Source organism: Plutella xylostella, chromosome 22, assembly GCF_932276165.1.
Source record: "Plutella xylostella chromosome 22, ilPluXylo3.1, whole genome shotgun sequence".
NCBI lineage: Eukaryota > Metazoa > Arthropoda > Insecta > Lepidoptera > Plutellidae > Plutella > Plutella xylostella.
In genome coordinates, this window is record NC_064002.1 from 4,312,481 (window position 1) to 4,336,019 (window position 23,539).

At 37.0% G+C, this 23,539-nt stretch overlaps 1 protein-coding gene across 2 annotated transcripts in view; it reads left to right on the forward strand.

Moving 5' to 3' along the window:
• Positions 1-23,539, forward strand: part of LOC105394091 (polypyrimidine tract-binding protein 1) — a 331,428-nt gene that overhangs the window by 88,261 nt on the left and 219,628 nt on the right. For both annotated transcript variants that reach the window (XM_038105572.2, XM_038105575.2), the window contains exon 2: positions 19,051-19,107. In XM_038105572.2, the coding sequence (XP_037961500.2) occupies positions 19,102-19,107 (6 nt within the window). In that variant the 5' untranslated portion in view covers positions 19,051-19,101. The remainder of the gene's footprint in view (positions 1-19,050; positions 19,108-23,539) is intronic.

The window sequence follows — 23,539 nt, forward strand, 5'->3', positions numbered from 1 at the left end:
CGCTTTCTCCAAAAAATACGACTTCACCATACTTACCTTCAACGTCTTAGAAATTATTCCGAACTTTGTTGATTATTCTCAATAAGTTAAGTCTCTATAAGTTCTCAAGTCTATGATAGTTAAATCTACTTCTTGCTTGTTCTAAGAATTGAAAATTTAGGTTATCCTGAGTAACTTCCCAGCTACAGTGATAGCAATACTGAAGCTGTTTTTTTTTCTAATTACGACTTAATGAATGGCAGCGTAAAGTTAATGTTCCTTATTCCAATTTACACTTTTGACAGTACTAGAAATTCTATTTTTACCAGCATACCTTCAGATACGATACATTATTTAAATCATCGATGAGTAATAAAACCAGGGTAAATCCCAGCCCTAAATGTCTTGACGTGTCACCGGATGTTACGTCATGTACTTTTAGTGGTTCGCCCTAAGCTATTGCTACGTGCCGCGACTGCTTTGAGCCTGGGCTAGTTATTTTACTGTTAATGAGTGTAAAAGTATTTTTTTTAAATACACTCAGGGTATGATACCTCGGGGTCTTAGTTTAGATTAGCAAAAGTGAGCACAAAACCAAAACTTGAAGAATATAAGTTGTTCAGAATGACGAGCTATTTTGGCTTATTGTGCCGCTTTTGCTATACCATGTTGGTATTCAGCAGCGGTCGATAATTAGTCTGATAACGATAATGAATTTTATATCATAAAGTTCATCAATGTTTACTTAAATTAATTAACATCTTACAGCCCGGAAGACGCTCAAACATCCATCAAATATTTCGCACATTTATCAAACATATTATACTTGAGTCTCATAGTTGAGATGCAACCCTGATTTATGTTTTGTCTGTAGAGTCGACTCATAAAGTGCTGCCACCTGGTGCCCAACTCTAAATATTCATTTGTCAGACTCGAACGTAAGTTTTAAAAGGATTGCTAATGTTTAGGGTTCTGTAGTCAAGTGGCAAAATACGATGGTATCGTCGCAGTAGGTATAATTTGTAGTATTATTTGAATTGTGGTATCGTTGTTTTTATATTTCCGTCATAAAAACTATAATATTATTATTCTGAAACCGATAAGACAACATAGTTACAGTTCTCCCATATTAATAATGCACATGCAAATCTTCGCAAACTGTCGTATTCCCGGAAACACCCGAATCATTGAATCGTAAAAGCACTTGCATTTTGATCCTTGTTCGAAAGAAATAGTAGTCAATATCATGTGACACATAATCGAAAACAATTTGGGCGGTCGGTGGCTGTCACCGATCAGTCAAAGGTCTCAAGGTCAAGATCAGTATTACTTTTGTGGAATTATAAAGAGCTACAATTACACATCGTTCTTGTTATTTTTTTCAAATGTGAATTTAATTTCAACTTTAATTATTTTTGACGACGCCATATTATGAGGCACATTTAAGAATAAAATATACGTCACATTGATAGACTTCACTTAGCCAATAAAGCCACACCCAAAAGACCAAGTTGTAATTGTTATTGTAATTGTGAATGATCAGCGCTGTAAATACTTTTGAACTGAGATTTTAATGTAAACCTGTGTTTTAAATCCATATTTCTTCTTCTAACATAAACCTTGTGTTATTCAAACCTTATTTCATCCATATGAACACCAGCTTGAGCAAGACATTTGAAAAGTACTGTAGCATTTTCGAAGTAAATTTTAATATTATGACAATATTATGAATTATCGACTCAAATTTCGTTACTGATAAATCAATATCTCTTTTAGCACCAAACACATAAATCTAAAAAAAATGCATGAAGAAAATGCACTTAACCACTCTAAATACATATCTAAATACATGGCGTTCGGAAATACGACCGTTGCCGAACAATGGCGAAGATTTCTATGCGCATTATCAATTTTGGGGAACTGTACAACTTGGGAAACGTCTTCTGCAAACCAGTTTGCAAATATATAAAAAACCATAAATCGTTATCGAGATTATGACATTTGTAGTAAAATCGCTTTTAATGGTAGGATAACCTAATATCATTTCAACCGGATAGTATTATTCATTCTTCTTCTTATCGTGTCGACGACAAACGAACAAAGTCGCTAAATTATACATGCCCAGAACTGGGCCACTGATACTGCACCGCTGGTAGCGGTCATGAGCTCTTCCCGCGTACAGGTGTAGGGACACGCGGGGCATGAAGTGAGGTGCACCATAGTTTGTGGCGCTTCACACAGGCAGTTCAGATTTTGTGCATCCGTGAATCCCCACCTAGCCATATTGTCCTTACTACGACCGACCTGTGTTCGAAGTCGGTTTAAAGACTTCCAGGTCTCCCAAGGCAATTTATGTCCAGGTGGGAGGTTCTCTGACGGCTGCACAAATGGGGTTGGAAGGGACACTTTTTGACGCCAGAGAGCACACCTCGCTTGCGCTTGGCTAGTGTTCAGTGGATCAACACATTTCATAAAGCTGCGTCGGCTTGGCAGTCTTTGCGGCGCAGGGATGAAGCCATGCATGGGATGTCGTGTGTCGTCCATTTTGGCCCTTTCTGCGGAACTTGCCACAGTCCTGCGGACGTCCGGGGGCGCTATGCCAGCCAGTGGATAAAGCATCTGTACCGGAGTCGGTTTTAAACAACCAGTTATAATTCGGCACGTTTCATTAAGTGCAGTATCCACCAGTTTGGCGTGGGCAGATCGGCCCCATACTGGACACGCATATTCTCCTACGGAGAACGCAAGCGCCAGTCCAGACGTCCGCAGCACCTGTGGTGAGGCTCCCCACTTTGTGGTTGTAAGGCGCTGTAGAATGTTGTTGCGGGAGTGTACCTTCTTTTTGACATTTTCACAGTTCTTGCGATAGGTGAGTGACCTGTCCAGGGTAATACCCAGGTATTTAGGGAGACTATTATGAGCAATCGGCACCCCCTGCCACGTGATATCAAGTTTACGTCCCGCTTGATTGTTGCGAAGATGGAAAGCGCAAGATTCTGTTTTTGATGGGTTAGGCTTGAGGGAGTTTTCCTTGTAGTAGGCACTTAAATTATTAAGAGCTACGGTGAGGTCAGCCTCAACTTCCTCAAAGCTCGTGTGTTGCGAAGTTAGTGCAAGGTCATCTGCGTAGAGAAAGCGGGACGTATTTGGGCTCGATGGTTGGTCATTTGTGTAAATGTTAAAGAGGAGCGGGGCTAGAACGCTACCCTGTGGCAGACCGTTCTTTTGGGCTCTCCAACGACTTCGTTCTGTGAGAAGGTTGACTTGGAAGCGACGGTTGTGAAGAAGTTCGCGGAGTACCATAACGAAGCGATGATCCCCAGTCATAGTTTCCACCTTCCACAACAGTCGCCTCAAATTTACCGTGTCATAGGCAGCGGACAGGTCCACAAACACAGCGCCAGTCACCTTCCCCAGCTCGAAACCATCTTCGATGTGTTGCGTGAGTTTCAGTGTTTGGCTGCAACAAGACTTGGCTGGTCGGAATCCTGCCTGTTCTGTGATAAGTTTCGGGTCAACAATCCCCGTGAGCCGGGTCAACAGTAATCTCTCAAACAGCTTGTATGTATGGCACAGGAGGGAGATAGGCCTGAAGTGCTTGGGGTTATCTGTTGTTTTACCCGGCTTACCTTCGACTTTCGCCAGAGACTGGGGACTTGGGCGGACTCCAGGCAGCAGTTAAAAAGCTGAAGCAGCCAAGACACAGCAACTGGGCCGAGGTGCTGTAATTGCTCGACAGAGATGTTGTCCATTCCAGAGGCTTTACCGCGCTGAAGGTGTTGAATGGCCTTGACAATATCGCTCAGGTTAAATGGCTTGCTTATACTGTCGCAGGAACTAGTATGGTTCAGTTTCGGGACTTTCGCAAGCCGGCCTGGTGACTTTCCATTGAGGAGGAGCTGATGGGCTACCTGGTTAGCGGTAACTCGGTAAGGAGATTGTGGTGGGGGTGGATCACTTGTGAGCATGCGGATGGAGTGCCATGCTTTTTTACTATTGTGAGTGAGGTCGATGCTGGTGACCATTATGATCCACTTCTCCTGTCGAGTGTCGCCGATCCTTTGTAGTAGCTCCTCACCGGCCGCTACGGTATCCTCCGAAAATGGGTCGGCCTTGTACAGGGTCTCATACTCTTTGAGCAGTTCGGCAGAGACTTTGGATAGCCCAGGGATATAAGAAGTCCGGCAGCCCCGAGGGATACATTTGCGGGATATGCGTGAAACTAGTTCCACAAACTCGCTGTAGTTTTTCGGGACTGGGGAAACTTCACGTAGGCCATCGTCAATCATTCGCGCGAACAGCTCCCAGTTTCCCTTAGAGTAGTTGAAGCGGCGTCTAAACGGCACATTCAGGGGGTGGACTACGGGTTGGACGGTGCACATGATGGGCCTGTGCTGACTGCGAGGGATAGGAGAGCATACAGTCTTAATGCACTGCGAGCTGATACTATCACTGACAAAGATAAGGTCCGGATTGTATCCGCGTCTCCATCGGCCACTGTTAAAGGAAGACGGGAGCTTTGGACTGTGTATCAGTGTCAGGTTGTTAGTTTCAGCCCACTCCTCGACAGCCTGTCCAGATGCGTCAGTAGTATCATATCCCCAGCTTGTACTATGACTGTTAAAGTCACCAACAACTACTTTGACTGGGTGGGTGTTAAAGTTATTCGGAGGGAAGAACTCGAAGAGTGTCCCAGGGGGCTTGTATACCGAGGTGACGGTGCAGTATCCGAAATCGATGGTGATGACTTCTATGCCATTCTGGGTTGTACATTCAACTGACCTTGTGCTTATGCCGAGAGTAGCAAACACTGCGTTACCGTGTTTCGGGTGAGAAGTCTCGGCAATAAGCTCAAGTCCAGGGATGTGTGGTCGGCTCTGAGTCTCGTCTCTGTGGGTCTCCTGCACACACATCACATCGCACTGCGTTGTACGGTGTAGGTCGGCGAGGATTTCTGACTTGTTTGCAGAGAAACCCTCGATGTTAATAGAGACTACCTTCAGAGCCGGCGCTAGAGCTGGACTCGGTTTGTCGTCGTGGTGAAAGGATTCGCCAATCTTACGATTGCCCAGGGTGCACCACGGGGAGGTTCCTTTCATGCACCCCTTATTATTATTCATTATGTAGGACACACAGGACCGGAAGAATTGGCGTACAAATAAGGAGGCCTATACCCAACAGTGGGCGATAGAAGGCTGGTGATGATGATGATGATATTATGTAGATTATCTTATTTATATATATATATATATATATATATATATTTATCCTTATTTTTTTCCAAATTAATCGTTACCGAACCCTTCCAAGATAATTCAGACCTGCAGACATGGCCGCTCTTTTAGAAGATAGTGTAGTATAAATATTCTGGTAAAGGACGGTTTTCTAGAAAAGAGATGGAAATACAGTAGTTTGTAAAACTCAGTTCATTCTTGACGCGACAACTCCGTGGCTCGTGTGGTAGTGAATCTACTTCGGCTACACAGGGTCGCGGGTTCGAGTCCCGCCCAATGCAATTTATAAGATGATAACAGTTTCATAGCCATCGTCATCGCCACTGAGCCGCAGTGACCTCAGCCTTCCATCCTTCATGCGACCACTATCGCGAATTTAATTTTGCACTAATTACTTCGGCAAAGGCCTTCTGTCTATATAACGCTGTCGTTCCATAGGGCCAATATCATATAAATATATTATTATGTAATAGTTGAAAAAAAATAACTTTTCAGTACACGACTAACCAAAATAATTGGAAATTTTTTTCGACTCCCGCGATTCCATCCGTTCCTTCCTGGAATACACTTTATTTATCTTATAAGGTTTGCTTTTTGTTTGTATAAACTAAGTCCTATTTACTCCGCATTGAGGGTTACAAAAAACGTGAAATTCATCAAACAAATCTAAAGCCGCCTGGACAAGAGGGCTAAAGGGATTTGTTTTTTCTTCACAAGCCTACTTATTATTAAATCGAATTTAGTTTTTCATATAACGTATTTATTCTCTAAATCGAATAGCGGGACGAGGGTAGGATCTATTTATTTATAGAAAAATCCCCAGGGATGGCTTTTCCAGTGAGCGGGGTCTGTGTTATCTTTCCTGAATTAGTTTAATTTGTATTTATTGAATGTTAATATTTTTATGCACGATGATTTTAATGTTTTTTATTTCAAATAAATTATCGCCATGTTGCAGAATGGAACTTTAAGCTTGCCTAATACGAACAAGGTTTTAGTTATTCCGACAGCAAAACAAATTTTCGAAAACAGAGTTTCTCAAATGATTAAACTTTAATGTAACTTCCCGAATAATAAGCAACATTCGATTACTAACCGACACATGCCATTCGCAGGTACAAAATAGAAATTATTTAATTAACATGATTTCACATAGCCTATTGCGAACGACTTAGCGTTATTGAAGCGAGATAAGTAGTTTTTAAAACCCGAGGGAAATGAGGGCTGTTATAAGTTTAACGTGTCTGTGTAGCTGTCTGTGGTCGCGCAGCTTCTAAATGAACCGATTTTCGATTGATTTTTTCGGTCATAGGTAATTATTAGCCGTTCAAAAGTTATGCGACTTTTAGTGCGGGGTTTTCAAAGTTGGTTAGGTTAGGTTATACACCTATTGCTATGCGGGAAAATCGTTTCCACCAACCAACTAATACGTTGGTTTACTTTGAACTCATGATCGCTTTGCGATTGCCTAGTCATCCTGAATTGGCCATCTGATATTCGACTGTTAACTATTACTATTTGATAATAGGAATCGCTGGATGGTATTTGGGGATGACATTTAATCACGGATATTGAGCTCTGTGTTATGTTATTCCTTTGTTTATGGCAATCACTGGTGTAGTCAGCATTATTAACATGTACTTACCTACAGGTAACAAATTCAGCTTTTCAATGCAGACACCGCATAACACAGTAAATAATACAATAATGTATATTATTTGCACAATTTGTCTTTTTCATAATGATATCCTAACTAATATTATAAATGCGAAAGTAACTGTGTCTGCCTGTCTGTCTGTCTGTTACTCTTTCACGCCAAAACTACTGAACGGATTTGAATGAAATTTGGTATACATACGGTCTAGACCCTGGGAAAGAACATAGGCTACTTTTTATCCCGGAATTTCCACGGGAAAACTTTTTAAGGCGAAGCGAAGCGCGCGGGAACAGCTAGTAATTTATAAACTACATAATAGAATATTTATTTTTGTTTATAAATTATATAATAATTATGTAATAAGACAAATTACCATATACTTAAGTAATAAATGAACAATCAGGTGGAATTAATACTAAAATCATTTTCTACCAGTCAACCTGCAGTCTATGCTCACCCTAAGGTTTTTTATTGCAGACCTACTACAGGTGTTATTTACTTTGGTTTTTACGGTTTACATTATTAAATGAACGGTTGATGCTGAACTAACGTTTATTGTATAGAAGTATGAGAGAGTATACGTATGTGTTAGTAAAGGTTACATGTACCTAGGTATAATTACTTACACACTACAGCGGGAATCGGCTTCTTAAGATAAGCGTCCACCTTTCGCCATCAAACGCAACGAACACATCGCATTCAGTATTATTTGGATGTAATTCACACAAGTGCGTCCATTTCATCAGCATTGCCGACGCCGTTTCTCCATACATCTACGACAATCCGTTTGATGCGATACATACGATACTGAGAGCTGGGCGCTAAGCTTTAGTTTACTGCAGACATATAAAGCAATCTCAAAGTCATCAAACACATTTCCACAATATACCTGCCTTCGATTGAAGTCTGCAGCGCAGGGGGGACAATTGTCACCACATTCACCCTACACAGGACCTCTGTCAAGGAATCGTTTGAGGAATATCAGATGTCCAGCACTTAGTAAGATTAACTATGGGTCAGTCAGCTATGCATATAGTACGGGTCCCGTTGGGACGTTCTTGATTAACTATTAAAGGGACGTCCACACACAGGTGGGAAGTGAAAGCGTTGAGTTCCTATGCACACTGCCTACAGGTTAGTATTTTTTTTCGCGTTTCTCAAGTAAGAAAGAATGAAAGAAAAATATTTTATCTGTCAAAAATGAGCAAATTTTATTGATTGTAAAATATAAAAAAAACATTAAAAAATTAGGTACATACTCGCTGGCAAAATGTAACCGTCTCAGCATTTGCTGTAAATTTTGACAAACTTTAATCTTCTTATATATAAAAATTAATTGCTGTTCGTTAGTTTCGCTAAAACTCGAGAACGGCTGAACCAATTTGGCTAATTTTGGTCTTGAAATATTCTTGGAAGTCCAGGAAAGGTTTAAAAGGTAAGAAAGGTAGGGTAGGGTAGGGTAGTGTAGTGTAGTTTAGTGTAGGATAGGGTAGTGTAGGGTAGGGTATGGTAGTGTAGTGTAGGGTAGTGTAGGGTAGTGTAGGGTAGTATAGGGTAGTGTAGGGTAGTGTAGGGTAGTGTAGGGTAGGGTAGGGTAGGGTAGTGTAGTGTAGTGTAGGGTAGGGTAGGGTAGGGTAGGGTAGGGTAGGGTAGGGTAGTGTAGAGTAGTGTAGGGTAGTGTAGGGTAGTGTAGGGTAGGATAGGGTAAGAGGCGGTATGAAGTTCGCCGGGTCAGCTAGTGCTATATAAATTTAAAGTAGAGCCACAGACTCGTGATGGCCTTTCTCATCCAGTCACTGGGGTGCACGAGAGGATCAGCTGTCCCTTACATACGTTCAGCGCACCCTGGGCAGTCAGCGACTGACGCTAATCGTCGACTTGACTTCGCCTGATTTACAGAGCCACCCTGTGTTTTTGTGGACCAAATATGGAATGCAAAATAAATGAAACCTTGAATTACACTCACGGGCAATGAAAAAGTTCCTCTCCCAAAATTCCGACAAAACAAACCCAATTTTTTTAAGTTTTCATTTAAAATTTTGACAAAATATTATAGGTTTTAGTTGCTAATATCCTGATGCTCTGTTAAATGAACTTCAATGTTGCAGAAGGCGTTATTAAGCTAGCTTTTTCCGTTTAGAAGTAATTAGGTGCTTTTCTCAGTGGAACGTTTTCATTGCCCGTCAGTGTATTATAGTCACCAACTAACAGGCATAGCTATTATCTGCAACGTCTTCAGTTTATAATTATAACCTATCTACTAATTAGTATTCCTATTTGATATTTACAAAATTAATTACCATTAGATCAATAGCATCACACACTTAACATCCCAGCGTGGCTTATTGTCCATGTTGCAGTACGTATATCACCTAATCGGATAAACATCGGACAAGTCCTTTATGTACTAGTTACCGATAATTACTGCAACATGGTCTCGCTAGCTTGATGTTGAAATTGATCCATTGATGATGGACTAACTAATAGTTGACTGATTTGGTTGTGGTCGTTTGGTGATAGTCGGAATATTTTTGGAGTTCCAGTGAGTTGCTTTACCTTTACATAATATACAAAAACGGTTTTGCTGTATGGAGGAAAATTATATTATTGACACTAAATCTTCAAATTAGGATGTACAAGTCAAACCATATTGACCTCTACAGTTCACCATGTTTATTAATGTGTAGTATATTTTTTCATGCATTTTATATCGCTCATGTCTCGCTAAATCTTCAGGACTAGTGGACTGATGATGATGATGAATGTCAGTTATTGAAAATCGGACGAGAAAACAAATCATACCAGATCTTAATATTTATAACGAAATATAACAAGAAAATGAATCTTGCGGACAACAGCTAGTATCTAATAAATCATTGAATATTACTCTCATATTGAAAGCAAATCAAGCATAGATGCAACTGATACAATCTTGTATTGAACGCGTCGAGGGACTAATATTCAGGACTGCACTTCGCTCCAGGGACTAAGTTGCAGGTAAGCGCAAATGTACTGTCTTTGCTCAATGTCTAGCTAGATTGTTGCAGATAAGACTATTTCTGCGAGCTATTTATCCTGCCCCTCGTTTCTCGTGCTTTCAACAGTTTCAACGTACCATCTCGTGTTTCTTCATGACAGTAACAATTACTTTCTATTTATATTCATTTATTGTGCAAGAGAGGCGGCGGGAAGCGATATCCGGCAGATGTATGCGCGTCATAAATCGTTTTAGGAATTTGACTAAGTGCTTTGTTCAGCAGTTTGACTGCAACATTTCCACTTCTTGTGATTTAATAACTGAAGTGAGTTCGGAACGAAAAGGATTTTTAGAGAATACTATCTTATTTGTTCATAAGATTGTATTTTATTGTATGGAGTTGTAATAACTTTAACCACCGATGTTATATTGTGAGTAGTTGTTTAGGCAATGAGTATGGTAAGCTTTTGTTACGTACTTTTATAATAATTAATCTTCTAGTTTAACCGAAATAGTATTTCCGGAATGTAGGTCATAACTCAGTCCCGTAATGTTTAGATAACAATCTGAGACGTTAAAAGCTGTAATAAGTTTCCGTGACAGAACTAATAAATTGTGACAAAAATGTCGACAGCCAACAACCGAGTCATTTACACAGCCGACAATGTAAACGATAACAATCAACGATATAATACAATAGCTGGGTAACACTATAAATCGAAAAGAAGTCATAACACAAGCCGAGGGACCCGCATAAAAATACATAAAAATAAAATAAAATTGATCGCGCTGCTATCCCTACCTTTGGAGACGCACAAACAAAGTTAGCGAAAATTCAATCTCGCAAAATAGAAAATATTTTTACGGTCAATGAATATGAAAGTGTGGGCTGGAGGAGCATAAGGCTATGTTGTCTTAGTACTAAAGTTTAGTGTTGCACCGTGAATACTGCTCTCTTTGATACGGGTTATTCATGAACTGTGTGCATCGAGTAAATATGTATTGGTCTTACATTTTGTATTGTATTAAGAACCTACCCATATTAATATTGTATCGTACCTTTAGATACCTACATAATACTTACCTACTTAACTATGAATGGCAACCATGAGTGATGAGTGCCCATTCAAACCTTAATAGGTTTAAGAGCACTGCATGTATTATTAAGAAATGTTATAAATAAATGAACAATAAACAAAAAAAAAAAAAAAAAAAAGTACAATGTTTGTGCCGTCTTGCACTGCAATGTATGCGAGTGAGGATGTTGTATATGTACTTTACATTATTTATATAATGTAGTAGTACTAACACACTTAAAAAACTAAAACGGACGTAATATCGAACCCGGGACCTTTGGCATAGCAGTCAGGGTCACTAACCACTACACCATTCGAGCAGTGAAGAAAGCCATAGGATAAATAAATCGACCTATAAATACCAAGGAAAGTTTTCAGTATTCAGTAATGAATAGTAACGCTAAATAACGGTAAAGGAAAAGTACAGTAAGTTACTGTTTTTCGTCGACACGATTTGAAGAAGTTTTTTAATTATTGATAAATACAACTTAAAAATACAAAATCGATTGATAATCTCTTTTTAACAGACGTACCAATTGCATCAATTGCAACAGCTCTCATACGCTTGTTTTCAGGCAAGCTGTAGTACCCTCCTGCATCACAGCAGCACATACAGCCGAGGGTCAGAGAGAGCTCGCGATAAATTGATATTGATGGTCGAAAATTTAAACTCACACTGAAACAACTTATTAATTACATTCAGTAATGACGCGCGAAGTTCCGCGAGCAATGGCATCGCGAATGTTCATACATTTCCGCGCGACGCAAAATACCACCGAACTAATGCCCGCTCTAAATACATGTCATTAGTTTGAAAATTTTATGAAATATCTAACGTGTTTACACTCGGGCACACATTAATTAAACTACGCCCAAACTGCCAAACTGGTTTCGTTTAGTATTTGAGTCACTCATACACACTTGTATGGTTTTGATTGGTATTCGATGCAATTTTCTATTCAATTTGGCAAAACGATTTTCTGGACGAAGTTTTACTTCAGTTTGAATTTCGGTATAATACAGTAATTTTAAACAACAATAATAGAATTGAGTTGTAATTTGAAAAATAAAACATTTAATTTAAACGATTCAGCCTTAAAAAAACTAGGTTTATTGCTATGGATGACATAATATAATACGTGTAATTTTATAATTCAAAATTCAAGTTAAAACTCTTCACCCAACGTCTTTATCCAATAACCAACATGCTTACTTAAATATAGCGCGATATAAATTTTAGATTATAGATTTTAGATTATAAATTTATCGTTCCGTCCAAACGCTTGCGAATATCTGCGCTATCATCTCCGGAATACTTGTAGTGCTCAAGAACGCCGAATCACCTATCCCTATTACCTCAAGATTACATTCACCATTGTCACCAGTTCTTAGAGGAGAATTTATTTTAAATCGAATCCCCGCTCTCTGAAACCGATCTCAGTGCACAATGCGTCTTGTCGACAATAGCTGTTATTATTATAGCTCGCAGTGCGACGCCGGCAATCGAATGCTGCTTAGAATTTCCATTCTTTGAAGTCCGTATAAAGGATTTTGCTAAGTAATCTCGTGTGACGTCATTGAATGGTTTGTGTGAATTGATGGATCTGGGAGTGGGCTCAGGTTCGAAGTTTCTGGAATACACGCACGATGTATGAGGCCGTCGACGGATGAGTATCGCGATTGTTCGCGTCGGTTCTGGTACATCTTTGAAAGTGCTATAGCTACATCCTACGTATTGATTAGAAAAAAAATAGGTACAAACAATCTTTTAGCAGCAAAGCAAGATGATGACGAATCCTTAACAATACCAATATTATATTATTATGTATAGTGGATATTGGAAAACTTTGGAAAGCAGTAAATTTGTGGATGAAAATTTAAACATACCTACTACTTTGGAGCACTATGACAATATTACGTAAATACAATTATTGTACCTATATTCCTTATCCGTTAACATTAATTCAGTGGATGCTTACAGAGAACTCGTGAGCCGAACTCGACAAAAGATTTAACAACCACTTCGTTCCTTTAATGGGTCTTTGTAGAAGAATTTTAAATTAATTTTACGGGTGTTTCGTTACGGATCATTTGTGTTGCGGGTTTCAGCCGCCATTGTGCCACTAATGACATTACCGACCCTTATTCTGGAGCTGCTCGATTTAATAACAGTGATACGGTTACTTACGACCGGGATTGTTTTCGTAGGCGACGCTAGAAGGCTTAGAGGAAACTGGTTTGCACGCCGAGTAAACGCTACGAGAAAAACGTATCTGGGTAATTCTACCGTACGGATTAAAAAAATAAATAAAAACAAAATCAACTTTTACGCATATTGAAGTAGATTTTTAACTTTTACATAATGATGGGAACATTAAATAAAAAAATAAGAGATATAGTAGAATTATTTTAGGAAAAAATATGAACTTTTTGTTTTATTAAATAGACACGAGTGACTATGAAGTCGACATGGGTGATACAATCCATGTTTTTTATCATAAAATAATCATTTAAGGTTCTCAACTTTATTCTATAATATTATTCTCATTACATATAAACCATAATATGTTTTTGTCTATTGAAATTATATATTGAAAAAAGTTTAAAAAATATATTAAAAATTTCGACAAAAGTGTCTTCACAAATGTCGAAATTTTTTGATGGTGGAAATTTAGGTTTTATTAGGTGACCACAAAATAAATATGAATCAAGGTCATCGGAATCATATTAAATGAAAATAATACATTATTTGGGACTATTATTCCAAATATTTTATTTTTATTTAGATCAATAATCTCAGAATCGCTTTTTTCATCCTTGTCTTTTCCTTAGCACATTTTGTAATAAGTTTGATTTGATAATCGTAAACCTTTAATGGTCTAAAATAATCTGCATTAATCCTGGTGCCTCCTTTTTTTTAAAAACTTTATTTTTTTAAAGTATTTTCCATAATTACTGTATTGTTTTTGTCAAATTTCTTATTCTAGCATTAATTTACTCATTTTTAATATTTATTACTTAAACCGTGTATTTCTTGTGCTTTAACTTCGTCTTTACCCCTATTTTGGTAAAAACCCTAAACCTAGGTAAAAAGATCGGTACATTATATAGTATAATTAACAGAAATTTCACAACACACTACAAGCTACAGTCACTTGTGTCGATCAAATAAAATCACAAGTGTCGACAAGACATATAATAACGCCTGCATCGCATGTTTGATACATCTGTTAACTTTTTTGACATATTTATCTCGGTAAACAATTATATTAGTGAATGCAATAAGCAATAGAAAAAAAAATACACAGTTAATAGATATTTGACCAAAGTCCTAGAAGCATCTGTCACCTCGTGTCGAACAAAATCACAATTGTCGAACAATTTTTCATCACGCGTGACATCGACATTAGTGAGAACATCGACAAAATACGCCATATCAGCTTCAATATGATGTTAAACTTGTGCATGTTTTAAAAATGTGCTAAGTACTCTCATACTCACTAAGTCAAGTAACAAAAATTGTAATTGAATGATCCATTTATTTTTTATAGCCTCCTCATTTGTGACAGGTCAACTTTGACACAGGTGTAGAACGTATATTGAATTTTGAATTACAAAAAAACTATTCATTCCCCACGAAAATTTTAGACTTGGCAATGACAGGTGTGGTTTAGAGTTGCCATTAATAAAAAAATATGTTCACAGAGTAAAATATTTACCTTCATATAATCGTGATTTATGAACGTCGACATTTGTGACTATTTTTTTATAACGGTTGTAGAATGGTCTGTATTTTTTTAATTAATTGTTGGAAAAATATAATATTTAACTATGAATAAGTAAAAGTATTGTAATTTATTTTATTATGTGAAATATAATCCTATCTCTACACAATATTTTTTTATAGCTGCTCAAACCGTGCTACCACGCTCGCGAACAATCGACACGACGTGACAAATCACATAGTGTCGATATGGTTTTTTCAATAAATAATGAAAATTTTCATTATATTTTATGGAGAACACATAGAACACGATCCCGGCTTGATTGTGATAGTACATTATTAACGTCTAGGTATTATATTTTAAGAGTTATTTCACGCGAACATAAAAATCGATGTTTGGTAGAATGACCCATCTACATACATTTTCGTTCGTGCTTTTCATGTAGATTTTAAATAAGGTATTTATTTTAAATCTAGTAAGAAAGAACCTGAGGTGTACGCTATGTTATTGCCTGCCAAAACTTTCAGTCTATCTTGCCACAGAAACGATTTGGTATCAGTGAAAGCTATTTTTGAAATTATCAGAATAGGGCCCCTCCTGCTCCTTGTCTAAAGAAATGGATAATCTCGATATTATTCTCAGATTGTATCATTTAATTTTAAATCTTTCAATTGTAAAAAGTACTCGGTTGTGTTATACAACCCTTCCTCCCTTTGTCTATTGAAACAGGAGGGTTCTGATGAATAGATTACAATGATTAAATAAATTAAATTGGAATATAAGGATTAGATATTATTCCCGTATTAGGTACGATCTCAAGTATAATTTATAAGGCTTTTAGGTGTGAAAATAAAAATTAATATTGTTTTTGTTATTATAAACTATGTGGTGTATATTATTATAGTAATATAATTTATCTGCAACATTGTGCCATATACCTACTCCCATGAAAATTCAGTTTTTGTTTTTATAAAGAGTACTTCACATTTGCTAAGGTACATCTTTAACCACAAGCTCTGTCTGACTGGTTAAAAATACCGCCCCGTATCGTTCCTGGCTCAAAAGTACCCATCAATATAAATAAATTATATTTTTAAATTTTAAAAGACAATACAATTTGCATACCTCTGCAAGGATTCTAGAACTGTCTGGATGTAGATGGAGTAAACAGTTTTCCCTGGACTCACACAGACTGATAAAATAAGCCAATCTTCAGTCTTTTCGTATTCTGCATTACATTTTTAAGTAAATTCCGTTAATACCTCATAAGGAAAAGTTTCCCAAATTCTTAATTTACTTATTAATACGGAATCCTGGTTGTAAATTTCAAAAAACAACGTCGTTGCTTAAGATTTGCTTGTAACAAGAGGATGGCAATAAAAAAACATTCAAATTCATTTTGGTAAGTATTGTAAGAAACTCCGAAAAACTAAAGGTATTTAAAATGTTGTAAGATCCTTTTATTCCTCCCTAAGGATTAAGAGAACTTGTTCCCACAAGGACCATGGATTGATAATTTAATAAAAAGCAATGACGAGATTTTATGTAAGTAATACTAATAATATGTACTCCCTCATAATAAAACGAAGACTAAAGATATTTCTGGCTTACACCCGGTTACAGACCACTGATTATTATTAAAGCTCCGGGCTATAACCTGTTCAAAATCAGTACTATCTTTAGTCTACATTTTATAATAAGGGATTGTAATATCTAGCCTACCAGGCCGCTTACGTCTGTAAGACGTGAATGACTTTGTTGTCATGTTACCAATATTTAAGAAAAGCTTGAAATAAAAACAGTAATAAATACATAATAATTATTATACTTCTAGGTCCATTGGCGTAGTCATATACGGTACAGACTGCCTTAGCAGGGAGCCCTCGCGTGGCTCAAATTGTCTCGTTTTCATTACTCGCGGTGCCTCGCGCAGTGGCACCCAAGTGGCCGTATCAAAGCCGTTTACAAATTTTATTACCGCTCCACCTTTGTTCTGCTTTATGACGTCACGGATTTTATTCGAATGTCTTGACTTGGGACGTAATTTCCTTACCAGTTGCGTGGATGATTTTGAGATTGAGAAACAAAGAATTAATGTAGGTAGTATATGTAGGTACGTTCAGGTGCAGATAAACCTGACCCCCCTCTCATAGTTACAATGCTTCTGAGGGGGGTCAGGTTTCTCTGCACCTTACTACATAAGTACATTTTTTTTTTAAATACCAACAACAGTCTAAAATACTTCCTTGTGGCTTGAAAACCACAGCACGTTCGCGTACATTTTAAAGTGAGAGCCGCTAAAGCCGAAAAGCTCTTCGTAGCAGCTTGCTACGAGACCGTAGCATGTCGTAGCACGGCGTAGCAGCTGGCGTAGCGCCAAGCCTACCTGTTGTAGGCTCGTAGAGGCTTCTTTCAAAAGCAGCCGTGGATGGATACGTGGGCTAACTGTTGCGCCTTTTGTCCTCGTTTTAAAAACTTGCTGAGTTTTGAATTTCAAATGTTGTTTTCTTTTTGTTGGTGGCCAGTTCGCTATTGTTTGTTTTAAATTGCCAGTTTTTAAAGCATGGTTCTATGAGAATTGAACTGGTCGTGAATGCTGTTGAAAGCGAGTTCATATACGTATAAAAGAAGTGAATAAAGTATGCATTGCATGCTTTGTATCGTTTGTGTAATTACTTTATATCACATACGTATATCTACATATACGTATATTACGCTGAACTAGACTATGTTTCTCTTCCTGAACTATCGAGTCATGCAGTTTTTATTTCATTTAGATCCGGGTTCAATTATAACTACCGTTGATTATTGAAAAATACACATAACTACTACAGCTTTGATGAAATGATCCGATAGTAGAATTATGTTGAGTTATGAGTTAGATATGTACGGTACGTATCTGTCATCAAAATCAAAACTTGTATTGTACGTAATATTTTTAAGTTGTCATAACTTCAGGCTCCCGACATTGTAAGGGATGGCATAGGCGAGACAAGTGAAATACGCGACTTTCCAGTAAATACTCATTTATTTAATAATAAGTTGAGACTTAAATTAACTCTGTACCCTACGTCACTACCTGAGTACATATCATCCCTACATCCCCATCGGAGGGAAAAAACAAAACATAATGATTACATATTGTTGTTTTGTTGTATAGCAATACAAATTATAAAATATAGATTAATGCGATTACATAATCGGTTACATAATGCTGAAGATTAAATGAATAACATATAAAAGGCACAACATTACACGACTACACATTATTAAAATAAACACATGTTATTTAATTGATATAGAATAACTACACTTAATTACTAGGAAGGTAGGTAATACAATTTCGTTCTGTTTTTGTGAATAATATCTGGTTTACCATTTTTTATTATCTCAACATTCGGTGATATATCTCTTTCACTTGTCTCGCCTAAGCCATCTCTTACATGGCGACCCTGCCATGTTTGGCAGCGTTTCGGGTATCGCGTGCAAAATAAGTGTGACAAAATGCATCGCATAATATATTATGTCGTTGTGTCGCGCGCGCAAGGACCTCTGAAACTGTTGGTGTTGTGTAAAAATTACTAAAATGTGTAATTCTGCGCCCCCTCCGCGCCAAGAAAATAATAACTTCATGACACAAGTTGAGACTTATATTAACTCTGTACCCTACGTCACTACCTGAGTGCATATCATCCCTACAACATAAAACAAAACCAAATTAATTAAATACAACCCCTAGTACGTAAAATTTTCGAAACTTCCACTACCGAAGCCTGGCCAAAGCTTTTGAATAATAACAATAGCGGACCTTATGGTGAAATATGTTCTGTGCTCGAATTCGGTAGAGTTTTAAGCACTTTTAAGTACTATCATAATGTAGACAAAGCCAGCGCCTGGCGCCTCGCCAGCGCCACCTGTTGGGCGCGCGGGACACCAGGATAATCCTGACCAAATTAAATAATGTTCACGTGAGTGGTATGCCTTACTTCGTGGTCACTCTATATGAAGAAAATCTAAGTTCGGAGCGCGGCTGCGCGAGCCACGACTCTATGTCGTTGTATTCAAGGTCCAGACGTACGATAGCTCTCGTTCGTGAGTTTTTCGTCAGTATAGAGTAACCCTCCAGGTATGATATTGTGCAGTTGCGCAGTCATGCTGATTTACTGTTATTGAATGCACGAAATAATATGTTTTTGTTTCTGTGTTTCATAGTACTCATAGCACGGTTTTATTCGTAGATATCGATTGCCATATAATTTGTTATTTATTTGTCGCTTTTTGATATTGGCATTTTATTCTTCAGGTACTTTTACCTAGTCTGTACGTATATATTTTTCCTTATAAGTATTTAAATATTATCCGTTAAACCACCATAGCTAAATAAAAGTTTTTATTGTTACAGGTAATTCAGAAACGAAAAAAAGCGTAATTTCAATTCACCAAGAAACTCAAAATGCTGGTAAGTTGTTAGTGCAAAAAAGTAGCTTGTTTCTTTCTTTTCATTTTCAATTGCTTAAATAATATAGTATTTCAAATCCCAGTATCCCAATATTTTTTTCCCTCAAGTGATAGCAACCCGCAAAGTAGGCCTGACATTTTTATTACAATCTTAGACAATTTTGCCTAAATTATACCGACGGGGAAGGTAACAAAATATACAAAATACGCTCGCCACGTTGTGCCATTCGAAAAATTCTAATTAAGGCTGGGCAGCTGTTGTCATTTTGGCACTCCCTAGTTTAAAAAGCGAAACGGTATTTTGCTGATACGCGCTCGAATTGCTAAGACAAACTATATCTTCAATGACGCTCACAATAATTATTAAGACACCATTATTTTGTAATAGTAGTGTAAGTAAAACTTTTTATAAATTTACTTTAAAAAAGACTGGTTGATAAGTTTTTTTTTTTTCATATATATTTTTAGTTGAGGGTCCTTACAGAATATATTTTTAATTGTTATTCCTTTCTTAACTGTTCGTATTTCACAAATACCATACCAAATCAGTGATATTACACAAAACACAACAAAACAGTAGGTATAATAATTATGAACATGTATTTTTTACGGAACTCTAAAATCCCATAGTTGTCTCGAGCTTCACTGGACTTTTTTAATTTTGTCGCTCAAACATCGGCGTCAGATGACGTTGAAGATGTTTGACCTGTACAGTGTAAAGAAAAACTTTGCTCGCTCTTTGGGGACCCAGACTGTACATTATAAGCACAGAACTTTTAATATTAAAATACACCGCTCATACGTTAAATATATTCTTAAGTATTAGGCTCTAGCTACAATGTTTTCACTTCAGTAATTAAGATGTTTCTTATTCCTGGTAAAACTAATACTTATTGGTTAACATTATAATATAGAGCGGTGGCAATGAACTTATAAATACTCTCCGTATATCCCGTGATATTGTACCATTGTACTGCAATGTGAGTTATTAGGAAATTATTTACTCAATGTGTATAATCGCACTCACGATGACATAGAATACAATGTACTTATGTAACTGTAAAAATTAAGGATTACAATAAAATTCAAACTTGATATATGAGCGTTTGCCCACATAAGCTACGTTCTAGCTTGGGGCCCATAAGCATGTACGGTGGCCTGCGCCTAAAAGTATACAGGCGGAGTTTTTAAAATAGCGATCTCAAGCTCACATGCTGCTCAAGCACATCCACATAAACACCACTGCTACATACATCACACACAACACGTCCCCGGATTTATAACAGATGTAGCTGATCCCTTCATCATCAGGGATCGCTATTTTAAAAACTCCGCCTGTATACTTTTAGGCGCAGGCCACCGTACCATGGTGATGAGGCGTGCACATCTTGATGTAGCAAAGGGGATCACCGTGATACCTATTTCAATAAAATATTAAGTTACATGAATATCGGAACGGGAGGATGCCATCACAACAAACTTACTGTTTCGGTCCGGAAATTTAATTTTACTATTTAAATTTATAATATTAAAATTGCTCCCATGGAGCGCATTCGATTACCGACATTCAATCCGTTTTAAAAACAGTACTACATTCAGCCGTGGGGCATTTCAGGAAAACTGTCGAATATATAATATACGTATATAGTACCTACTTACATAATTGAACAGATTTCTGATCGCACACGCCGAACAAATGCGCATGAAATGGCAGGTAACATTTTTACCTTTCTTCTACTCAATTTTGCTTTATCGTATTTTTGCATTTTATATCCAGCTACGTGATCTGCTATTTTTTTCTGACTATTAATAAAGTGAATTTTTTGACCTGTCGTGTTTACTTTTCACTAGTATTTCTTTCTATACGTGCTAATAATTGTTTTGTATTAAGAATACTTTAAACTGATAAATTTAAAAGAACTAAATTAGAACTTCCATTAAAGTCGTTGTATAATAAACGGAAGGGCTCACACACTACAGACTGATTAGTGCTAGGTGCACCTAAACCTTATCTTCTGAGACATCCAATCTTATACTTCAATGTTCCAAAAAGTAAGTAGGGCAATTACAAGTTACTATTTATTACCTTATAAGATTATAATAACGCACCTTCGTAACTACGTAATATACCTACTAAGACTTATTAGGATTTTAGTTATGTACACACATACATACAACTTAAGCACATGACAAAAATAAGCAATAAATTAGTCTTAAAAACTTTCTAAGAAGTGGTAACCACATGTAAAATATAATTATAGCAAAACTTTGTTAAAAAGATTGAATCCAGATCGCAGTCCATAGGTATTATTTAATAGACCTGAGTCAATTATTTTTTTATTGTATGATCTACCACCTCCTTATATGTTTTTTGTCCGAGATATGTATATGTAATACTCGTAGGTTTATACATGTTAGGTAATAAGGACACGACGGCATATCTTGTTAATTAAATCAGCACAGTGGGGTGCCAATGCGGAGTCTTCTTAGGTCGGCTCATAGCTATAGAAAATTGAGTAAATAAGCCGTCGTCATATTAAATTTTCCTGTGAACCTCGCTTTTACAATAAGTAACAAGGAAGATCACATACAAAGGGTTAGTCTCGGAATAATAGTTTTGTTATTTTTCCTTTTTATTATTCTTTTGTATTATCTGCATTTTAAATTGCTCTATTTCCTTTTTGATGTATATTATTAAGAAAGCATATTGAATTTTCCTGTAGTTGACATTTAAAATTAAAAGTAAAATATACGTATCATACATTTATGTAGGTATACCTGTATGAGATCATTAATAATAATTGGGAAGTGGTGACCAAGGTGTTCACTACAAGGATGACTGACCGACATTTAAAGTCACTAATATGAGTAAAAAAATACAATTTTGATTATTTATTTTTGCCTATCGACCACAGATAAGAGCTCGGGCTTTTAACCTTAATGCAGGTTTAAAATTTAACTTTTCAATATGCGAAATGCCCGTGTCTGTCGATTTATTGCTCCTGAACACAAAAATAATTTATCTCAAACTGAAACTACTCATTTAACGGAGCGAAATTAAAAACCGTTCGTAAATTATAGTTTGTTTAAAATTACTTTGATCTTTTATTGCTAATTGGCTTTCGTTTATGTGCCGTTAAAACTTTTCGATAAATATTCAATGCCTTCACAGCCTTTTCATGATTTAATCATGAAGTTTCATACTAGTTTCATGACTTTTATCGAGAGACTTGTTTCATATTTCGTTTAAGCTTTGAAACTTTTTGACGATTTAATTCTTAATTTGGTTACTAAAAGTATCATACATTAAAAGCTTGCAGAATCTTCTTATATACCAACTATGTCCGCTGCTGGACTTATTTGGCCTCGATCATACCATTACAAAGACCCCCTTATTACAGCCAACGCACGAGTCACTTTTTGCAAATACGCGACCACTCCAACCATATACCACAACGCGCTCCATTATAGAAATTACGACCTTTTCGGCTAATGATTCTGATGAACAAAAGTGAAAAAGGGTCCAACGTATTTTGAGTGGTACTAATTTTTGTGTCATCAATTAAACGTATACATTACTGTTTTCGTTGCGCAACCCTCGAGGCTCTGGAGGGTTACTCTATACTGACGAAAACCTAACGAACGAGAGGTACGTTTAATACAACGAGCTATAGTCGTGGCTCGCGCAGCGTTCCGAAACTTCGTTTTTCGTCATATAGACTGACCCCCCTGCCCGGGGCGAGTCGGACACACAAAGGATTACTCGCGACCTCTACTATTGAAAAAGAGGGTGATCAAAGGCAGACGAAATGTTTTCACATATTGTAGTCCCTTTTCTATTTTAGTTTGTACAGGTGTTTTTTTCGAATTTCCATTTGCAGAGAGGTCGTGATGTCGTCTCTGCAATGTTATGGCCGGTCGTGTTCTGTCATTGTAGTTGAATGATCGTGTTTCTTATTCTTGTCTCGTACTGTATATATTGGGACGTAGCATTTGAATTTAATATTAGTTTTTGTAATAATTATGAGTCTTAAATATGAGGAAAAGTAACTACCCATAATTATAATATGTTGAACTGCACGCATCGCAACTAAAAATTCATATTTTATTATTCATATCTCAGACAGAGTCGTGACCATATTTTGTTTACCTAAAAACACAATAGGATAAAAGTTCAAAGACATAAAATATACTTACATTAATAAATAAAAGTACCTACCCAGTGGCTTGGAAAACCAATACCTCTATAAAGAGAAACACGGAGCCCTGAGGCCACGAATGACCGTCTATAGGATTACATATCCATTAAGTTCGGATATTTTAGGACTCTGGACCTCAAAAGGTAGGGAAAAAAACGCCACATATGTGCGCGTAATACCGGGAACATCTTTTCTCTTTTTAGAATGTTACGATATTACATTTAGCTATCAGTT